Source organism: Lagenorhynchus albirostris, chromosome 1 (genome assembly GCF_949774975.1).
Source record: "Lagenorhynchus albirostris chromosome 1, mLagAlb1.1, whole genome shotgun sequence".
Taxonomy (NCBI): domain Eukaryota; kingdom Metazoa; phylum Chordata; class Mammalia; order Artiodactyla; family Delphinidae; genus Lagenorhynchus; species Lagenorhynchus albirostris.
Genome location: NC_083095.1, coordinates 14,727,089 through 14,748,122, shown reverse-complemented (window position 1 = coordinate 14,748,122; position 21,034 = coordinate 14,727,089). Strand labels below are relative to the sequence as shown.

Sequence of the window (21,034 nt, the reverse complement as noted above, 5' to 3'; positions counted from 1 at the left end):
TCTAAGGTTCGTGGCAGGAGGCCTGCTGTCCAACAATTCTTCAGGTCAGAGTTGGAATTCTCCGGGGTTCCACAGGTGAGCCCACCCTTAGGCTGTGAATCTCTGTATTTGCAAAAGATGTGTGATTTTCTACTGAAAAACAAGCATGCGTGAGGATAGGCACAGATAAGTACAGTGGAGACTCTAACACCAGACCGTAAAAAACAGAACACATACCCTAGTGCAGGTAAGAAATAGAAATGATTTTACTGCTCAGCATTTGCACGTGGAGACGCAGTGCACACAATACTACGTGGCATTTTTCTTCAATTGATGCAACTCAGTAATTTTTATTGCAACTGGAAGACAATACATCACAGAAACTTTATGGTAGGTCTGGGGAAAAGTGTTATTTACAATAAATGATGAAATAGTTTGTCTTTGGCAATATGATTACATACGAAGAATGCGAAATGCAAGTATGAATGCCTCCAAAGCAACACCATCAGGTCCCTAAACTTCGGCGGACTGTGCCTGCTTCCACACCGCTCCTCTAGGTAACACAAACGCAACTGAACGTCACTGTTTCCTCTGTGGTTCTCCCTTTCTAGTCATGATATTGGCAGTTTCATACAGAAAAAAATACCCAAAAAAATTGGCTTTTGAAACCTTATTACTCTAGTAAATGAATTTGGCCATCGAGGTCTATTGGCCAGAGGTCACATGACCCTAAGTATTGAGAGTAAACCTCTTGTCTTCTGATTGCTTTATCACTGTTATTTATTTATTTTTCTGTAAAACAAAAGCAGAACTCAGAAATGTTACAGAATCAGAGTATAAAAAAAATGTACAAGTGTATAATGCTTCCCAGACATACACGGATACTTGTTTCTTCCACATTGTTACCATGGCAGTATAAGTAGTGAGTGTGAATGACAGCAGGAAACTGGTTACTGAATCAGCTGTGAGCAGTCGATGTCTCAACATACATACTCAAGAAATGCTGAGTGTTTAAATAACTGAAATTGTGCTAAGGGTTTCATCTAAAAAAAAGGGAGGGGTTGGGAACTCAGGCCACAGTCATGAAAGGATGAAAGACAATTTCTAGGTTTGATAGATTCACCATATCGAAGTCTTTGAGAATCCAATATGGAATATTAACTCTTCGCAAAAAGTAGGGAAGGCTATTCTCAACTTTTGCAAATGAAATACAGTGGACAACACTGTTGCATCTATTCCAAATAAATAGTCTTGATTTCAACACTAACAAAACGAACAGGAAGGGTACTTGTGAGCATGATCACAGTAAGTCAGAAGTGATCTTTCACCCAAGTCTGATTTCAAAAGTAGGACAGACAGCAAAATGCAGCACCATAGACACATTGGTTTCGGCTGTTAAAAGATGGATCGTTTTAAAAATCGGATTTTCCTTCCTTAATTTTTGGTCAGTGAAGCTAGCACTTGTTTGCTGAACTGTGGAAGAATTGCAAGGTCACACGCTATATTCATGATAAAGCAATGGAGCTGATGAGTCTGTGCTTAATTCAAGAATAACCAGTAGGGGAGAGAGAGAGAGAACAGGAGTTGACCACCATCACCGGCTCTCTCTCAAAGGAAGAGGGGTTGACAGATGAATTCTGAACAAAGGCAGGCGGGACTATACAGAACACTGAATGCCATGTGTAAATCCTCATGGGATTCCAGAAGGGGGAACACCACACAACGTATATACTTTGATTTACACATTCCGTTACAAAGAAAAGAAAAAAAAAGACACCATTACAACTTTGTAACTGTGTTAACTGCAATATAAACCAAAGTCCCGGAGTTTTGGCAGGTAACTAAAAAGAGGGTTATCACTTAGGTTATATAGCAAAAGTGTTGATGTATATTATATATAGTAGTATAAATAATAAAAAAGTATTATTTAAATTAGATCACAGTGCTGCATTATGTGCATAACAGTGTTTGATATAGTATTCGAGCTGGGACCTACGACACAAAGGATTTAACTGTCAACACTGGTTAAGTCACAATCAAGAGGGGACACGGAGTTCAAATGTGTTCTTTTGGTGGCAAAAAAAAAAAAAAAAAATCCTGAAGATGAAAGAAAAGTACTCCTCTACAGAAACATAAAAAAGAAAAAGGCAACATCTGGGCAGCTGTGATCCACCAGAAAGAAACGAGTCCCAACCTGAATCAAGTTTAAAAGGGAAAGAGAAGTCACATTGAGTTGAATCCAATCCCATATGGAAAACCCTCCCATGTAGGTCACTTGTACATAACTCTGATTCCTTCTCCGAGAGCCCTTTGATGACAGAGGCCAAGGGCCCACACACGTGGAGTGGCGGTCACTGAAAGGAGGAACTGGTAGCGCTTGGTGCCGAGCAGTCCTGCCGCGTCCCAGGACTGAGTTGGGCGCAAAAGCCATCCGGACGGTTTTCACTCTACAGAGCCCACAGCCTGAAGCCGTCCCGGGTGAGACCAACATTCAGTGCGATGGCCTTCTCCAGTGGCCCCGTGGTATTCACAGCTATGCCTAGCAAGGGCTAGACATGCTGAAAATCAGCTCTTAGGAAAAGCCTCCCACACATCCCTTCTAAAAACTCAGCCCCAAGACTAAAACCTGCTACAGTTGTCTTGGCCAGGGTTTTCTCACACCACCATCTCGATGTGGGTTGGGTTCATTTTAGTTTCAGATAGACAGTTTTACCAAAGAACTCTTGAACGTATATATACTGCTTAGAGAGGGGGAAGGGAAGTAGGAGCTTAGGGTATATCATAAGGCTGGGAAAAATCTATGATGCAAACTTTTTCCACATAATACTAGGTAAAGATAAAAGACAACTGTAGAAGCATAAAAATAACTGTCTACGTGTATATCATTTAAGAAAAAAGAGCTTACAATCTCCTTCTCTTAAATGTGTCCGAGGACCAACAGCAAGTAACTGTAGATGTCATGGTGCCGACGGATGTGTTCACGTTTGTTTTCCAAAAGCATCTTCAAATATTGCTATAGTTCCCCATTTTCCCCTCCCCCCTGCCCCACGTGAGTATGTGAGATACTGGAATGACACATGAAACGCCACTTCTCCCAGCAGGAGAAATGAAAGCAAAAACACCACACCCCTTGAACGGTGCTCAGGCAATTTTTGTCAGACTAATGAGTACATAGGCTAGTTTGGAAGCTAAAAGAACACCTGACGTTTGGGAAGAAATTCCAAGACTAAAGTGATTACACTTGAGCAAAATATTCTTTCACAAATAGGCTTGTGCTTAAATTCTCTACTGCTCTTGGAGGAGGGGGTGAGAGAGGGTGCCTCCTGCCCCTTGGCTTGGCAAGGACATGGACAACCTCATTCTGCAATGAATTCACTACAAACGGCCACATACACATCGATACTTTTTTTTTTTTCTCAACAATCAAAATACAAAGTTAAACACAATTGAGCCATTGTTTTGGTTATGCATAATGTGTATGCCTCCAAAAACAGAAGAAAAATAGAAGAAAGTACCCTCACTAAAGTTTCCCCCAGGTCTCCCAGCGGCTCCTACGGAGGGACTGAGGGAGACTCGGGAAAAATAACACTTAGAAAGCTGCCCGATGAGGTATTTATGCAAAAAGAGTGGTTCTGGAGTTAAGAACACACTTTTATAAGATACTTATCTATTTCTCAAAGAGATCAGAAAAGTAAATCACACACATTGCATTTTATTATTTTCTAAAAGAGGCCTTTGCTCCTTTAGAAAAAGGAAATGAGGGGAGACAGCCCACGGTGGGGTTTGAATTGGAAGAAATCCCCTGCCAGAAACAGTCCTGGATGTTTATCTCTGTCTTTCAGAAGGGAAGTCTGAATTTGACCTTGGGGGTGGGGTGAGGGTGGGGGACTGAGGTGGGCTCAGTCAGGTGACAACACAGAAAGTGTCGCCCAGGTTCCACAGCTGTGGATGGCTTTTGGGGTGTCAGATGTTTGGGGAGACAGAGGGAACAGAGCACTTCAAAAAGACATCCTTATTCCCATCTACACCCTGAACAAGTATGCTGGAAGTTTTGAGGTTCAGGTAATGAATCTGACCCGTGTAGGGGCGTAGATCTTTTTTTTTTTCCCTTCAGGTTCTCTCATCAGCAACCCAGAGGATACAATGCACCAGTTAATTTTCACCGTCCTGGCTGATGGAGCTTCTGACAGTGCCTGATGCTGGCAGATGGGCTCCACAATGGCCCACCCTGTCCTATCTTAAAAATCAAGATCACCCCAGTTCCCTCCCTCTCCCTCACCATCATATCTTGAGCCATGGGAGTGGGCATTTTTGTTTATGTTTTAAAATTCCCTTCCATGTGGGTGGAAGATCAAATTCTTTTAGAGGGTTCTCTGGATCTCCCCAGATCATTTCTTTTAGGCAAAGATAACAGGAGTTTCTGGTCTGCGTGGCATCATCTGGTTGTCTAGATTCAGCGCTCACAATCGAGGTGGGCTTCATTCCAGGTTGGCTCGTGTGCCCCGGTGGTAGAGACGGCCAGCCCCTCCTCCCCACCATGAGATGGCGTCACGGGAAAACATCTGGGGCTGGTCCTTCCAACACCCGTGTCACTTCCTCCTTCACGTGTACCCTAACTCACACCCTCATCCAATAAGGCCCATTAGTGTGTTTCCCCTTCTCCTGGTGAATTTGCATAATTATTCACTGCCTTTTTCCTCGAAACCAAATCATGGTCATGGTTTTCTCAAGTCAGCGTCCCATAATTCTCTTGATTCTATCATACACACTCACTACTAAGTTTGCCCTCAAATTATTGCGTCATGGTAAACATGTACAGACAAAGAGAAAGGACACACTTTTCAACAGAGAATCAGAGGGGGTCGGGGCTGAAGTGCAGACAAGGCAGTGCAGAGCTCCACCATCCACGCCCTACCAGAACATGAAGAGATTTTGTATTGCAGAGTAAGCTCCCCAACAGTCAGAATTTGTCCCTGAAGAAGGTTAAACCTTAAACACCTGCTTCAAAAAACAAAAACAAAATAATTGGAAAAAAGGGGGGGAAAAAAACAACGAAAAAAATTAAAGGAAAGGAAAATAAAAGGAAAAAAAGAAGAAAACCAAAAGAACCTCTAAGCCTAAGGGCTTAAAAATTAGAGGCATAGCCTTTTCTCTATTTTCTATATTTATATGAAAATAATTCATGCTTCATGCTAAATACATTGTTTACCTTACAAGAACTTTATTTTTGAATAAAAAAAGTTTGTGTTTTTGTGATTTTTTTTTCTTTTTTTTTTCTTTTTTCAAAGGAATTCCATGCATTGTGGATCAGAAATTTCTGCTGGCTACACTGGCTGAATGTGGAAATCATTGATTTTCGCAAAGATGAACCTTGACTGACATTAATTGCAAACTCCATTTTGAGGGCAGTATAGGAATTTGTTTTCCTTTCTTTTTTGCCATGTTTTACTTTAGTTGTCCATCAATGTGCCTTTCATCTTTTAAAAATACACCACAATACTAATGGCAGGTTCTGTAGCTTTTTGTTTTGTTTTGCTTTCACTTGGATCAAATGGTTTTGACAGACAGAAAAAGATTTGTACCATGATTTCCTTTGTTAACAGCTACTGTAATTTTTTGGAACTTGATTTTCACTTGGGCAGTTAAGAAGACATAGCTTGTTTTTTGCATCAGTTTTTTTCTTTTTCTCTCATGTGTGTGTGTGTGTGTGTGTGTGTGTGTGGTGTGTCTGTGTGTGTGTGTGTGCACACGCGTGTGTGCAGGACCAACCTTCAGGCTTATGGCTTGTGGAACCTTCTCTTCATTTAATGTAGAACAGAATTCAGTGGTTAGCAACATCACTAAAAACTGACCCAGTTTCTTCTCATGAGTCACTGACACCTGTTGAACATGAATGGTCCAGTGTCCACCCCGGAAGATGCTACTAGGCTTCACGGTTAAGAAGCACAGAGGACTGGTGACCGCCTACCCACCCCTGCATCGCACGCTTGGGGCAATGCCAAGGGTTTTCTGGCCCAATTTGATGCCCAGCGCCACGAGCTTGGGTCTGCTCCTTCCTTCTCCTCAGTTGCCTTATGTGCATTCACTCAGCGAACCCAACTGGGTGCACATCCTGACCTTTTAAACCTAAAGGTTGGGCCTGATCGATGGTTACTTTGCACACGTGCCTTCTAAGTGCCAGATGTGTATCCCCGTGGCATTATTGTTGCCATCCCTGTGGATTCAGCCACGGGTTTCTGACAAGCTGGAGGAAGCAATGGTAATTTTGGCTTTTTCGGTTTTGTCTTCAGATAATGAAAAGCTTTTGTAAAACAGCTGAGTGTCAATATGAGTTCTATGGCTTCAATCTCCTTTAAACATAAAATTCTTAAGGGTCCAAAACAAAGGAGGGGGGCAAATTAAAAAGAAAGAAAGAAAGAAAGAAAGAAAACCAAACCAAAAAAAAAAAAAAAAAAGAAAAAAGAAAAAATAATAATAAATTGCTGATATTGCCACAAATCATTAGAAATCTCCTGACATGCTGAAACCAAATGGCCGTAAGTTCAAAACAAATCAGTGACTTGTTTTTAATTTTTTGTGGTTTCCTTTTGTTCTTTCTGCCCCTTTGCCGTCCGATTGGTGATGTTATTCAAACAGGACCGAATCCCCGCCAAGTGCAGGAGTGACCCCGCCGCCTCTTTCATCTCCTCGTCATCGCTCTCGGGGGGCTTTTCCGTGCGTCTCTTTTTGAGGGGCAGCGTGTCGCTGGGGACCTTCCTTGCCTTGGCGAGGTGCTGGCGCTTCTTGTGCTGGGACGCGTAGCCGCTGTCCCCCAGAGCATCCTTGGCCTCCTTCGGGCTGCGTTTCCTGTCATCCTCCTCCGTCTCGCTGTGGCTCTCGTGGCTCTGGAAGCTGCCCTCGCTGCCCTCGCTGCCCTCCTGGCTCCCCTTGGTGGCAAACTCGTAGTGGTCGTCGGCCGAGGAGGAGGAGACGGAGTCGCTGGCGGGCGAGGTGCTCCTGGCGTTGGAGGACTTGGCACTGCTGTAGTTGTGATCCTCCTTGGGGTCTCCACTGACCACCGGGGAGCCACACGAAGGCTCGCTCTCAGTCCGCATCCGGCAGCTGGTGAGGCCATTCCTGCGGGGCGGGGACAGCGGTGGGGAGAGGGGCGGGGAACGGGAGACAAGAGAGGACACGGATTAAACCCCTGTGACGAGACACCCAGCAGCCCACTGAGTTGCCACAGCAGACGCTTTGACATCCAATCCGGCGATGCCCCAACAGGTGGGTCCACTTTGAAGACAGGGTCCTAAATCCTGACACCTCCGTCTTCCCTGCTTATCTCCTATCACTGACATTTTCACTCAAGTTGTGCAGCTGAGACATCAAAACAACACTCTTTTGAAGTGACAGCGGTGGAAGCGCCATCTCTTCTATTAAACCATAAAAATCAAGCTGTGCCTGGTTTCACATACCCATCAACACCGCGGAGGAGACACCACCGGGCGATGCTGGCTGGGTACTTCAGAGAAAAAAGCCCGCTCTGTTCTAAAGCGGCTCTGGTAGGAGCCTTTTGTTGGAGGACTAAATCTGATGTTCAGGAAAAAGAGATACCTGCCATGTGGTGACAGCTACTCACTCCTGCGTCCCTTCCCTCATTCATTCATTCCACAAATATTCACTGCACACCTAATATAAATGCACGGCCTTAAGGAGGGTGCCGGGGGGAGGCATCCGAGGTGGAATCAAATCCAGACTGTCACAAAAATGTGCACAGATGAACAGAGAAGCAAGTCATGGTTAGAGCACAGACGAGACAGCAATAAGCTACCATCTACTAAACTCACCACCTGCCAGGCGCCCTGCTGCGTCTGCACAGATGATTGCGTTTAACTCTATAAAGTGGTTATATTAGCATCCTTATTTTACGGATGCTGGAAGTGAGGTCTGGAGATGTCTGGTAATTTACTTAAAGCCACACAGCTAATGAGTAGCAGAGCTGGGATGAGAACCAAAGTCTTAAGCTTGAGCTCTTCGTAACATCATCAGACCGACTCTCACTCTTTTCTGATTTCCCTACAACTAGGTCACCTGCTATATATTCCCATCGGGACCCGACAGCACCCATCACACCTCTGATCATGTTATTGTGTCCACATGTCTGAGCAGTGAACGGACCTCCCTTGTGCTTCCTTACTGGCAAAGTGGGTATAGTACCTGCCCCCTGCTTCACGGGGTTGTTGGGCTGAGGATGTGGGCGAACGCCTGCCGGCACCTGGACCAGCGCCTGGCATAGCGGCAAGGACGGTGATGCTTATTCCTGGTTCGGCCATACACTCTGTGGAATGAGCACCAATCCTGTCTGCACGGCAGCTGTGGTTCTGATGGTGCCTGGCACACAGAAGGTGTTCATAAGAGGCAGTGATCAGAGATGAAGACACACAGGTGGGGAGGGTTACTTACAGCTGGAGGGGGCAGAGGGAGGGCACAAGGAGGTTTGTGGAAGACATGGCCTCCCTGGCCTTGGATGGGAGGGCCGGAGGTTTTGGGCAGGGAGGAGAATGTTCCACTGTACCATGTTGGCCCCATTTCCCGTAGACTCATCCACGGGTAATATATTTCTAGATCTTGGGAAGATGGGCACACTTTTCCTTCCTACACAGCCCCAACTGTAAGCACCCTACGTTCCCTCCATAGACAGCACTTCCCACCATAACTATGATCGTGTGGTGATGTCCAGTGTCGGTGGTTCCCGTTAAAGAGTTAGCACCACAAGGCAGGGCCCAGTGGTGCTAGGCCCTGTCCTCAGGGGCTAGCACTGTGCCAGGCACGGAGTGGACCCACAACAGATACACCGAGCAAGTGTCGGAGCAGATGGGATTGTTTGGCAGAGAGTAGGAAGTCTGGGGAGATGGCTGTGGGTCTCCACCAGCACGTCTTCCCAGACACTCCCTGAGGAAGCGGCCCCGGCAGAAAGGCTGTGGGGTGGGCCCTCCAATGAGAGTCAGTCTGGAGCCCCTTCCCTTTCTCTCCTGCCACCCCTGTGGGCCTCGAGGCTCAGGGAGATCCTGTTGCAGGCCAAAGAGAAAGGAAGAGGCGAGGAGAGTCCTTGGTGTAAACGGTGTAGCAGGCATCTCCTTCCTGCTGGTGCTCCGTTAAATTTAAGCTGGTGGAACTTGAGGATACGGGGAGGGGGAAGGGTAAGCTGCGACAAAGCGAGAGAGAGGCATGGACATATATACACTACCAAACGTAAGGCAGATAGCTAGTGGGAAGCAGCCGCATAGCACAGGATGATCAGCTGGGTGCTTTGTGACCACCTAGAGGGGTGGGATAGGGAGGGTGGGAGGGAGGGAGACCCAAGAGGGAGGAGATATGGGAACATATGTATATGTATAACTGATTCACTTTGTTATAAAGCAGAAACTAACACACCACTGTAAAGCAATTATACTCCAGTAAAGATGAAAAATTTAAAAATAAATAAATTAAAAAAAATAAAGAGCTCAATGTTCAATTTTGGATTATCTGACCAAAAAAAAAAAAATTTAAGCTGGTGGTGAGGAACCCCCCGCCCCCATAATGTGCACAAGCAAAATTCATGAGGGCCGTTATCAAAATTCCATCCTTGCCAGATGCCTTACGATCATCACGATAAACCGTGACAATGACAATGTGTGCATCTGTATGAAAAAGTCCTAGCAGGCTCCGGAAGGATCCCAGCAGCTGCCTTGCACTCTGTGATCCCAGACCGACACCCCCTCCCCAAAGTCCTTATAGAAACAGCCTGCCTTTCAAGACAGACAGACTTTGGGGTTCACATCCCAACACTGTTTATTAGTGAGACCTTCTACAGGCCCCTCATCTGCCTTACGGGGCTATGTGACGATAAAATGAAAAGTTCCAAGCACAGAAGACGGCTCTTAGGGGTGCCTGAGAATTCTGACACCGTCCCCTCTCTTGCTGTCTGCCTGCCCAGAGCTCTCTCTGCTGCCCCAAGCAGTCCCATTTTCCTTCTAGGCCAGGTCAGCAGGCTGATGGGAATGCAGCATAAAGTAAGAGGGAAGAGGCTCGGAGACAGAAGTTCCTCACGGGCTTGCCTGTACAGACAGCCCCTGTGCTTTGGGGTATGGTCTCTGCGATACGTTTTCTGCAGACTTCCTGTTTTTTGGCTGTGTTTTGGATGCACAAAAGTGGCCAGGGAAAGATTCCTGTGAGGTGTTACCAAACATGAAACTGGGTAAATGTCATAAATTGTACAGGTAGCTATGAAGAGGTATTAAAGTGAATGAAAATGAAAGTCCCGTACAATGGTTCTCAGGATTGCTGCTGTTGCCGGTTAACTCTTGTGAAATCCCCAAATAATTAGTCTACTGAACTAACCTAAGAGGGTTCTGAATGAACCCAGCTATACTTGGATGAGTTGACTGGGCTATGGTTGGCTTTTAGAAAATCAATTCAGTTCTGAATCCTTATTTTTTTTTTTAACAACATGGGCCTTATGATTCACTTCACTACCACAGTTAAGCAGAATTTGATACATCTCTGAGCACGTATGAAGAGGGAGACGGAGCGGGAGAGGAGAGGGAGAGAATTCCGGGAGCAAAAGAGTAAGAAAAAGGCAAGTGTTGCAAAAATCTAATTCTTAGTGAATCTGGGTGAAAGGTATATATGGTGTTCATTGTGCTTCTCTTTTTTTTCCACAGGTGAAACATATTTTTAAGTAAAACGTTTGGGGTGCAGGGTAGAGGAGTGGGAGAAATACACCAGAATGAAAGCAACGGTACATTTCAGTGCCTTGCTGTCATAAGAGGGAACGTTCTGAGCCTGAGAGCTTCTTTTTGTCTCTTTCTCTTTCAAGGATATAAGCAAGCATAAACCATAATGGAAAAGAATATTTAAAAATATGTATATATGAGTATAACCGAATCACGTTGCTGTACAGCAGTAATTAACACAACATTGTGAATCAACTATACTTAAAAAAAAAAAACACAAGGATATAAGCAAGCATGAAAGAAGCACTCAAGACACACCAGAATCACACTGAGACCTTCTTCTTAAAGGCATCATAGAAGTGAAGGATAAGAGAGAAGCAAATCACTTCCCTAGCTCATGAATTCAAGGCTGTGCAGTGCAGGGTCTCTGGTTCCTCCTGGAAACACACTGCACGTCAACAGGGATTCCACAACCCACACCTTGCAGCGCTGGCCCCACACAACCACTTCACAGATAGACAAAGAGAATAAACTCAGGGAGCCCCGTGACTCATCCGAGGTGGCCCTGCTAGATCTCAAAGACGGCTCAGGCAGGAAACTGAAATGTCTCCGTCCCCCCCAGGAAGCAAGCTTACTGTGATGAAGACAGGAAACAACTTACCATTTGACAATATTTCTGGGTGAAAACAGGTACACAGACGTAACTTCACGGAGTCAGAATTACAATATAAATACATCTCTCTCACACTTGATATTGATACAATTAGCTTTCCCTGAGATTTTAGCATGGGCTCCTGATCCATAAATTACACACGAGCTCAGCAGGAAGAGACAAGCTCCTTCAATTATTAATCACTCGATGCAAGGTTGTTCATGGTGGGACATGCTGGCTGCACTGACTTGGGTGTCAGAGACCTCCTGCTGCAGGGGCTGTCATTCCGGGGAACCAACCACTATAAAAGAAGAAACCAGGCAACCTGGACATGTTGGAAGAGGGATTTCTAACCACCTCCTTAAAAATCATTCATTAAAATGAACACTCGATACATCTGAAATGCCTGCCATTTTTCAGTTTCAGCTGAGTTTCTATGTAACAGTACTCACAACACTCATGTGAGTATAAATTAAAGCCACCTGATTCTACTAGGATGACACAGAACCGCATGTTATTCATCTCAAATAAAAACCTGGTATTCATTCTCGTCAAATTGGCGGGGGGGGGGGGTGTGGGTGGGCAGGAAATACTGAACATAAAAGGTGAGAAATCACATTAGTTCAGGCCGACAATGAGTAACGCTTGCAACTAACAAGTTAAGGTATAGCTTCTGATCAGACATGGCCATTTTGCTGGTTTTTTTTACGGGTTCATGATTTGTTCCATTATCGTATCATCAGTATTGATCTCATCAGTGTTGTCTCCACCTTTCACTTGTGTACTAGGGTTCTCTCTCTGGAGCTGGTGGTTTTAAACCTAGCTAGCATTGAGGGTGAAGTTGTCCTCCTTAGGGATTTACTTGAGAATACTGGTCTCTTGCCAACTGTGAAAAGAAGGTGCAATTAATGGGATTATAGAAGCAGCACTCGAAGTGCGGCGCTTCTGTCCAAAACCGACGACTGTAGGTAGAAAGACACAGGACAAGAGATGACCTGAAGCTTCCATTTCCAGCCAGTTGGCAGAGGAGATATTTAGAAGGCATTCTTCCAACTATCATACAAAAGATACTGGATAAAGGGCAGCAACATATTTCTGAGTCATTGTTGGGTTCCCTGGAAAATAAGGGTACTCTTAAAGCTCTACATCAATGCACATGTACCAAAAGAACTTCACACACACACAGACGAAAATCTAAAAAAAAACGGGACAGAATCTGAAACGTGAGCAGTAGGCAACCAAGAAAGGCAGGGTTTTCATGAAGCAAATGCCTCCTCTAGCCCTGGGACAAGAGCCCAATCTTAGGGGGAGGGAGCGGCAGGAGGATTGATTTTGGCAGCTCCCGGGTTTCTGTGGCCCCTTGAGGGGGTTAAAGTGGCCTTGGATGCATTGGTCCCCAGGCTACCAGCAGAAATTTTAAAAGCAAATGCTCTCTTGAAGAAAGCAAGCCACATTGAGGCCATCAGGATTCCTGTATATCAAGTTTAATCAAACATTCAAGTAGAAGCTCATAACCTAAAATCACCAAAAAGGCCACTAGGAATGTATAAATGTAAAAATGCCACATAAAAAGCTAGGACCCTTGAATGATGATGCCTTCAATGAGATCCTAGGGAAAAATAACTGCCCCTCACAGGCAGACAATGGGGATAAAAGCCAGCCTTGACCTCAGCTCCAGATGGAACTGGAGACAAGAAAAGCCTCCCTTGAGAATTTTTAACCACAAGCCTGAAGTCTTGCGGGTATGAGGCCAGAATTCTACTGTGTGGACCAAAAGACCTTAAGCTAAATTTAGTTTCAAGTGCCCAATTGTGCCTACTAGAAGAAAATACAAACCCTTTTTGGAAGAACATACTTTAAACCCAGGCCACAAAGAATTCCCACAGATAAGATTTTAAGGAACATATGTTCACAATTAAAAAAAAAATCATTAAACACAAAAGAAATACACCAACATAAAGAGACAACAGAAAAAACATCCTATAGAATCTGAACTGCAAAGTCTGAAAATATTGCAATAATTAGGCACAGAATGTAAACTATGTATAAAAAAATAAAAGAAGGAATTGACAAATATTAGAAAGAAAGACTGGATTATTAAAACCAAGCAGACAGGTTTTGGAATGCATCAAATAGAATTTCTAGAGCTGAAAAAATATAATCCCTGAAATTAAAAAACTCAATGTAATTGAGTTGTAAAACAAAAAAAGTAAAAAAAAATTGGTGAATTGAAAGATGGAGCTAAAGATATGATAGAAAATGCAGCAGAGAGAGATGAAGAGATTGAAAATATGGAAGAGAGATTGGGTAATACGGCACACAGTAAGAAGATCCAATATAAATCTAACTGGAGTTCCAGGGTGAAAGGAAAAATGGGGAAGATCCAATCCCAGAATAGAAAATGGCTGAGAATTTTCTAGTTTTGATGGAAGTTACCAATCTTCAGATTCAGAAAGCCAACAAATCCCATGGAGGATAAATAAAAAGAAATGCATATCTAGATACATCATAGTCATCACAGACAATACAAAGAAAAAAAAAAGGAGTAGAAAGGAAACACATTACCTAAAGAGAAGTAGCAATTAAGATAAAACCAGTGACACAGATGAAAGTGGAACAATATTCTCAAAGTGAAAGAGAAAAAAAATAACTGTCAAACTACAATACTATTGTCTAAGAATGAAGGCAAAATAAATATGTTTTCAGACAAAAATTTAAGACTTTAATTAAAAGCAGATACTCATCTATAGGAACTTCTTAAGAATATTTTTCAGGAAAAAAAAGAAAATGATCCAAAAAGAAAGGTCTGACTTAGAAAACAAACTTATGGTTACAAAAGAGGAAAGGTGGAGGGGAGAGATAAATTAGGAGGCTGGGATTAACATATACATACTACTATATATAAAATAGATAATCAACAAGGACCTGCTATATAGCATAGGGAACTTTACTCAGTACTCTGTAATAACCTACATGGGGAAAGAATCTGAAAAACAATAGATATATGTGTATGTATAACTGAATCACCTTGCTGTACACCTGAAACTAACAACATTGTAAATCTACTATACTCCACTGTAAAATAAAAATGAAAAATAAAAACAAGAAGAAAGGTCTCAGATGCAAGAAAAAAAATGATAAGCAAAGAAAATGTATTCAGGTATTGACCAGACAATACAATAGAGTCGTCCCTTGGTGTCTGTGGGGTTTTGGTTCCAGGACCCCCACAGGTACCCAAATCTGCAAACGCTCAAGTCCCTTATATAAAATGGTATAGTATTTGCTTATAACCTACGCACATCCTCCCATATACTGTAAATCATCTCTAGATTACTGATAATGCCTAATTCAATGTAAATGCGATGTAAATAGTTGCTGGTGCACAGGGCAAACAAATTTTCATTTTTGGAACTTTCTGGAATTCTTTTTTTTCCCCAAATATTTTGATTGAATCTATGGATGCAGAATCTGTGGATACGGAGGGCTGACTATAATAACAACTGACTTAAAAAAAACAAACAAACGAGAAACTGAAATAGAACTAAAGTCCTCGACAAATGTAGCATATCATTTGGGAGGTGAAGAGAACAGAAGTTAAAGCATTCCAGGGGCCTTGTATCGATCAGGAGGTTAAAGATACTGATTAACTCTACACATTTTAAAATATTCATGTTAAAAGTTCAAGGATCAACACTAAAAGAAGAGAAAAATATATATAATTTCTAAACCATCAGAAGAGGGGTAAAAGGAATGAGGAGTGGAAGAATCATGATCAATTTAAAACAATGTTAGAAAGGAATCTGGAAAAGGGGGGACAAACAAATGCAAACTAAGATGGTAGAAATAAATCCAAATATGTCATTTAAAATGGGCTAAAAATCTTCATTAAAAGGTAAAGATCATTAACACAGACTTTTTAAAAAGCCATATGCTGCTTATAAGAGATGAACCAAAAACATAAGGATTAAGAAAGGTTAAAAGTAAAAGGAGGAAAAACATCGTGCCATGCTGGTGTAGCTACATTAAAACCAGATAAGATAGATTTTTAAGGCAAAAATCATTATTACAGATAAAGAGAGTCATTAAACATTCATAAAGGTTCAATTCACCAGGAAGATATAACTGTTCTAAACATGGAGACCTCCAATAAGATAGCTTCAAAATACACTCCAAATTGGAAGAGCTATAAGGAGAAATGATCAAACCCACATCTCCTTCCCTCCCTCCTTCCTTCCCTCCACCAGCCCCCTCCCAAAACACACACAGACATGGTTAATAGGTAGATTTGATCTAATGGACATACATAGAACATGTGCTCATAATGGAGAAGGTATATTATTTTGAAGCACACACAAAATATTTATAAAAACTGATATACACTACTAGACCACATAGCAAGTCTCCACAAATATCAAAAAAGCAGTATCTTACAGGTCAATTCTCTGACCACAATGTATTATAATTAATAATCAATGTTGAAGAGGTAACTAAAAGCAAAAATAAGAAATAACCATCTCCTCCTAGGTTTGAAAATTTAAAGACACACTTTTAAAAACATGTATGGGTCAAAGAAGGAATCAAAATGGAAATTAGAAAATACTTTGAACCTGTAACAATAATAAAAATAAAAGATATCAAAACTTACAGATGCAACTAAGCAGTAGTTTGAAGGAAATTATAACCTTAAACTTTTATATAAAAAGAAGAAAAGTTTAAAATAAAAGTATCCAATCCAGACCAAACAACAAAAAAGAATAAGCTCAAAGAAAGAAAGGAAATTATAAAGTAGCAGAAATCAATGAAATAGAGAATAGATACAACCTTATGCCAACCTATTTGAAAACAGGTGAAATGGACAAATCCCTACAGTTACCAAAATGAATTTTAAAAGAAATAAAAAATAAATTATACTATAATCATTAAAGAAATTAAATCAATAGTTAAAAATCACCCCACAGGGGCTTCCCTGGTGGTGCAGTGGTTGAGAGTCCGCCTGCCCATGCAGGGAACACGGGTTCGTGCCCCGGCCCGGGAAGATCACACATGCCGCGGAGCGGCTGGGCCCGTGAGCCATGGCCGCTGAGCCTGCGCGTCCGGAGCCTGTGCTCCGCAACGGGAGAGGCCACGGCAGTGAGAGGCGCGCGTACCGCAAAAAAAAAAAAAAAAAAAAAAAATCACCCCACAAAGAAGACACCAGCTCCACAGTGTTTTGCAAGTAAGTTCCATCAAACATTAAGCAATAGATAATTCCAATCTTACCTAATCTCAGAGAATCTAATAGCAAATACTCTTTAATTCATTATATGAGAATAATGTAATCCTGACATGAAAACTAGATAAAAATAGCACTAGAGAAACATGGACATGGACAAATATGCAAAATTCATACCTAAGATGTTAGCGTACCAACACTAGCAACATGTAAAAACTATAATGTATCATAAGCATATCAGAAATGCAGATTTTACTCAAAATTGGGAATTTATAATGTAATTCACCAAGTAAAAAACAATGAGAGGGTTGATCGACTTCCCTGGTGGCGCAGTGGTTGAGAGTCCGCCTGCCGATGCAGCGGACACAGGTTCGTGCCCCGGTCTGGGAAGATCCCACATGCCGTGGAGCGGCTGGGCCCGTGAGCCATGGCCGCTGAGCCTGCGCATCTGGAACCTGTGCTCCGCAACGGGAGAGGCCACAGCAGTGACAGGCCCATGTACCGCAAAAAAACCAAAAAAACCAATGAGAGAAAAAATTTGTAGTTATCTTAAATGATGTAAACATTTCGTGGATGAAATTCAACAACCATTTATGATAAAGTATCATAGCAAGCCAAAAATAGAAGGAATTTTTTTTGTTATGATAAAGTATATTTCCTAAAAAAACCTATAACATTCTATCAATTGTTCAATAACATAGCTCCCTTTAAAATAAGACACAATATAAAGATGTCTATTACCATTACTTTTACTCAGAGGTCCTAACTGCAATAGGACAGGAAAAATAAAAGATATAAGAATTAGAAAAATCCACACCATTATTTATATAAGATATAATTTTATACATAGAAGAATCTACAGATAAATTATTAAAGTTACTAAGCCGGTTTATTTTATTTAGCAAGGTTGCTGGAAAAAATCAATATACAAATAATTAACTCCACATGGATTATAGATTTAAATGAGTAGGAAAAACTTTTTAAATCTTTTAGAAAAAAACTATAGAAGACCATACGATCTTGGAACAGGGGCTTTTTAAAGACACTAGATTTCATTACAAAATGATTACTAAGCATGAAAATTAAGAGCTTCTATTCATCAAAAGACATTACTATGGACCGTGAAATGACCATCCACAAACTTAGAAAAGTTATTAGTAACACATATAGTCAATAAAGGATTAATATCCAGAATATACGAAGAACTCCTACAAAGATAAGAAAAACAGAAACAACCTGATAGAAAAATGAATAAAAATGTTGAGCAGGCAATCCATCAAAGAGCACATTCAAGCAGCCAATTAAATATATGAAGAACTGTGCAATATCTTTAGTAAGAAGGGAAATGGAAATTAAAATGCAATGAGATACTGTCACATATTCACTAGATTGGTTGAAATTGCAAAGTATGACAATTCCGAATGTTTGTGAAGATGAAGAGGAATGGGAAGCATCATACTCTGCTGGTAGGAGTGTAAATGGATACAAGTACTTTAGAAAACAATTTGTCATCATCTGGTAAAGCTGAGCATGTTCATACCTTACAAACCAACAATTCCCACACCTGGACATGCATCTTAAATGAAACTGGAGCCATGTATAGGAATTTCCATAGCGGCTTTGCTTGTAACAGCAAAGAACTATAAACAATTCAAATGTCTTAAAAAAAATTGTGGTATAGCCACAGAGTGGAATATTATACAGCCATGAAAATCATCATCAGTTACAACTATATGCAGCAAACCAAATAAACTTAATAATGAATAAAAAGAGCAAGTTGGAAAGAAGACATATAGTATCATTCTGGTTATATAAAACTCAAAACCAAGCAAAACTAAATACAGTATTTACAGATATCAAAAATACTTTTAGAAACCTAGGAACAGTAAATACAAAATTTGGGATTATGGTTATCTTTCAGATAGTGGGTGCAGGGGCCTCTGATGCTTGCTCCAGCTGGGTAGCCCTTGCCAGGAAGCATATGGGTCCAACAACTCCAGGACTTCTGTCTCAGTGGTCACCCCCAGGGCGGGGGCAGGAAGGAGCATAATTTTCTCCCATGAGCTGCAAATCGTCCCCTTAAAAGACTGAGGTAAATGTGACTCCCTCTCTGTACTAGATCGCAGAACACAACAGGAGTGATCCTAAAACTCTCCTCTATGAACCGTTCTGCATTTGGCACAGTTCTGCATACCGGGAGAGCAGAGGATTTTTAGATACAATAGGAAAAGCCCCCTGGACTTTCAAACCAATGCCATTGATTTGAAACACGAGGAGCAGCTCCAGAACGCTGATCAAATTTTACACAGGGAACTTGCTGGTCATTGTTTAGATTTCTGGACCAGAAGAGACAGAAGTCAAGACAAAAAGCCGAGCTGGCAGCCGAGCAGGAACTCTTGTGCATCCTTTGTCCTCCTGGTACTGTTTTTTCCTTTTCCCTTTAACCGCTCCCTTTAGTAATATTTCCTCCTCTCCTTCCCACCACTAAGCATAACCTCATACTGAGTTTTAGAATTGCCTTCAAAGACCATGGTTTCAGAAGATAAAATCTGACAGGTACTTGGCTTTTAAAAAACAAAACAAAATAGAATACAAAAGAAAGAGATCAGTGGCAAACTTTCCCTCCAGTTGTATAACTGGTCCCCACCCTATCTTAAAACTGAAGGTTGCAGGCTTCCTAAACTCCTGTGACAAACACCTTCTCCAAGGGAAAGACAAAGAGAATGACAAGGAGTAGATCTAAAGCTGATACGTAGGTTTTCCTGGTGACTCTATATGGACAGGACCTTACGTATTAATCTTTTGTATGTATAGAACCATTAATTTCTGACTTGCTTCCTGTTCCACGGGAAGTACAGTTTTCACTTGAGGTTCTTAGAGATCCAAATGAAATTAAGCAGCCTTAGGTGGTGATCAAATGGAGCTTCCTTATAATTTTACAACAGGCTATGGTTTAGACTACTGTCATGACTCCTCAAAACCATGGCTTTGCCACAAATGTGCACTGGCCTCAAGGTGGCACAGAAGCCCAATCTAAAGCCTTTTCTGGCGGTTGGGACTGAGCTTCAGGTACCCAGAAAGGGGGCCTGGGAAGGTCTGTGGAGGGCAGGTTGGATGAATCCATAAGGCTCTCCCCATTACTCATTTCATTTTTTTTCCTTTTTAAAAGTTTGTGATAAAATACACAAACAAAAAACCTTACCATCTTAACCCTTTTGAAGCATACAGTTCAGTGGCATTAAATACATTCATAACATCGTGCAGGCATCCCCACCATTCATCTCCAGAACCCTTCATCTTGTAAAATTGTAACTCTGTCCCCATTAAACAATTTACCTCCCCATTCCCTCTCTCCATAGTTACTGGCAACTACCACTCTACGTTCTCTCTCTGTGAATCGGACTACTCTAGGTACCTCATATAAGTGGAATCATACAGTATTTGTCTTTGTGAGTGTCTTATTTCACTCAACATAAATGTCCTCAAGGTTCATCCATATTGTAGCATGTATCAGAACTTCCTTCCATCTTAAGGCTGAATATTCTATTGTGTGTATTTATACCACATTTTGCTTGTTTGTTCATCTGCTGATGGACCCTTGAGTTGCTTACACGTTTTAGCTACTGTGTGAATAATGCTGCTATGAACATGGATGTACAAATATCTCTTTGAGAACCTGCTTTCAATTCTTTTGGGTATATACCCAGGAGTGGAATTGATGGCTCATATGTCAGTTACTATTTTTAATTTTTGGAGGACTGCCATCCTGTTTTCCACAGTGGCTTCACCATTTTACAACCCTACCAACAGTGCTCAAGGGTTCCAATTTTTCCACACCCTTGGCAACTCTTGCTATTTCCTGTTTTCTTGACAGTGCCATCCTAATGGGGGTTAAGTGGTATCTCACTGTAGTTTTGATTTGCATTTCCCTAATGATTAGTGACGTTGAGCATTTTTCTATGTGCTTATTGATTACTTGTGTATCTTCTTTGGACATAAGTCTGTTCAAGTCCTTTCCCATTTATGAATAGGGTTGTTTGTTTTTCTAATTATTTATTTATTGAACACCTGTATAATGTTTACTGTGCGCCAGGCATGTAACTGTGTGTTAATCCTAATAACTCATGAGGCAGGTGCTGGTTTTCTCTTGAGAAGCCCAGGCACACCTGGCCCAAGGTCACACAGCTGCAGGCTATGGACCCAGGAAACTTGGTTCCCAAGTTCATGCATGCAATTTCTGGGCTCTCTTGACATACGAAGGATGGCCCTTCCACCAGTTCTCTCTCAATCCTCTGGCAAGCCCTGGACATTTAATTTTTCTCTGCCACCTGAGAGGTCACTTGGGGTCAAAAAGCCTTAAGAGTTGAAAACAAGGTGGCTCAGACCCAGGAGAGTGCTACGGCCTGTACCTGGGAAGCAGCCCATAATTCTATGAATGTAAGAAGTCTTATGCTCCCATTTCCCAAGAGTTCCAGAAACAGTTCTTCTTGGACT

At 41.9% G+C, this 21,034-nt stretch overlaps 1 protein-coding gene across 7 annotated transcripts in view; it reads right to left on the bottom strand.

The window, feature by feature from the left end:
* Nucleotides 1–309: 309 nt before the first annotated feature.
* FOXN3 (forkhead box N3) overlaps nt 310–21,034 on the bottom strand; it is a 404,980-nt gene continuing 384,255 nt past the window's right edge. For 4 of the 7 annotated variants that reach the window (XM_060121498.1, XM_060121428.1, XM_060121588.1 and 1 more), the window contains 2 exons: nt 8,176–8,349; nt 310–7,095 (listed from right to left, as the gene is read on the bottom strand). In XM_060121498.1, coding sequence (XP_059977481.1) covers nt 6,546–7,095; nt 8,176–8,349 — 724 coding nt within the window. In that variant the 3' untranslated portion in view covers nt 310–6,545. The remainder of the gene's footprint in view (nt 7,096–8,175; nt 8,350–21,034) is intronic. The other 3 variants (XM_060121737.1, XM_060121803.1, XM_060121890.1) reach the window with 1 other exon arrangement.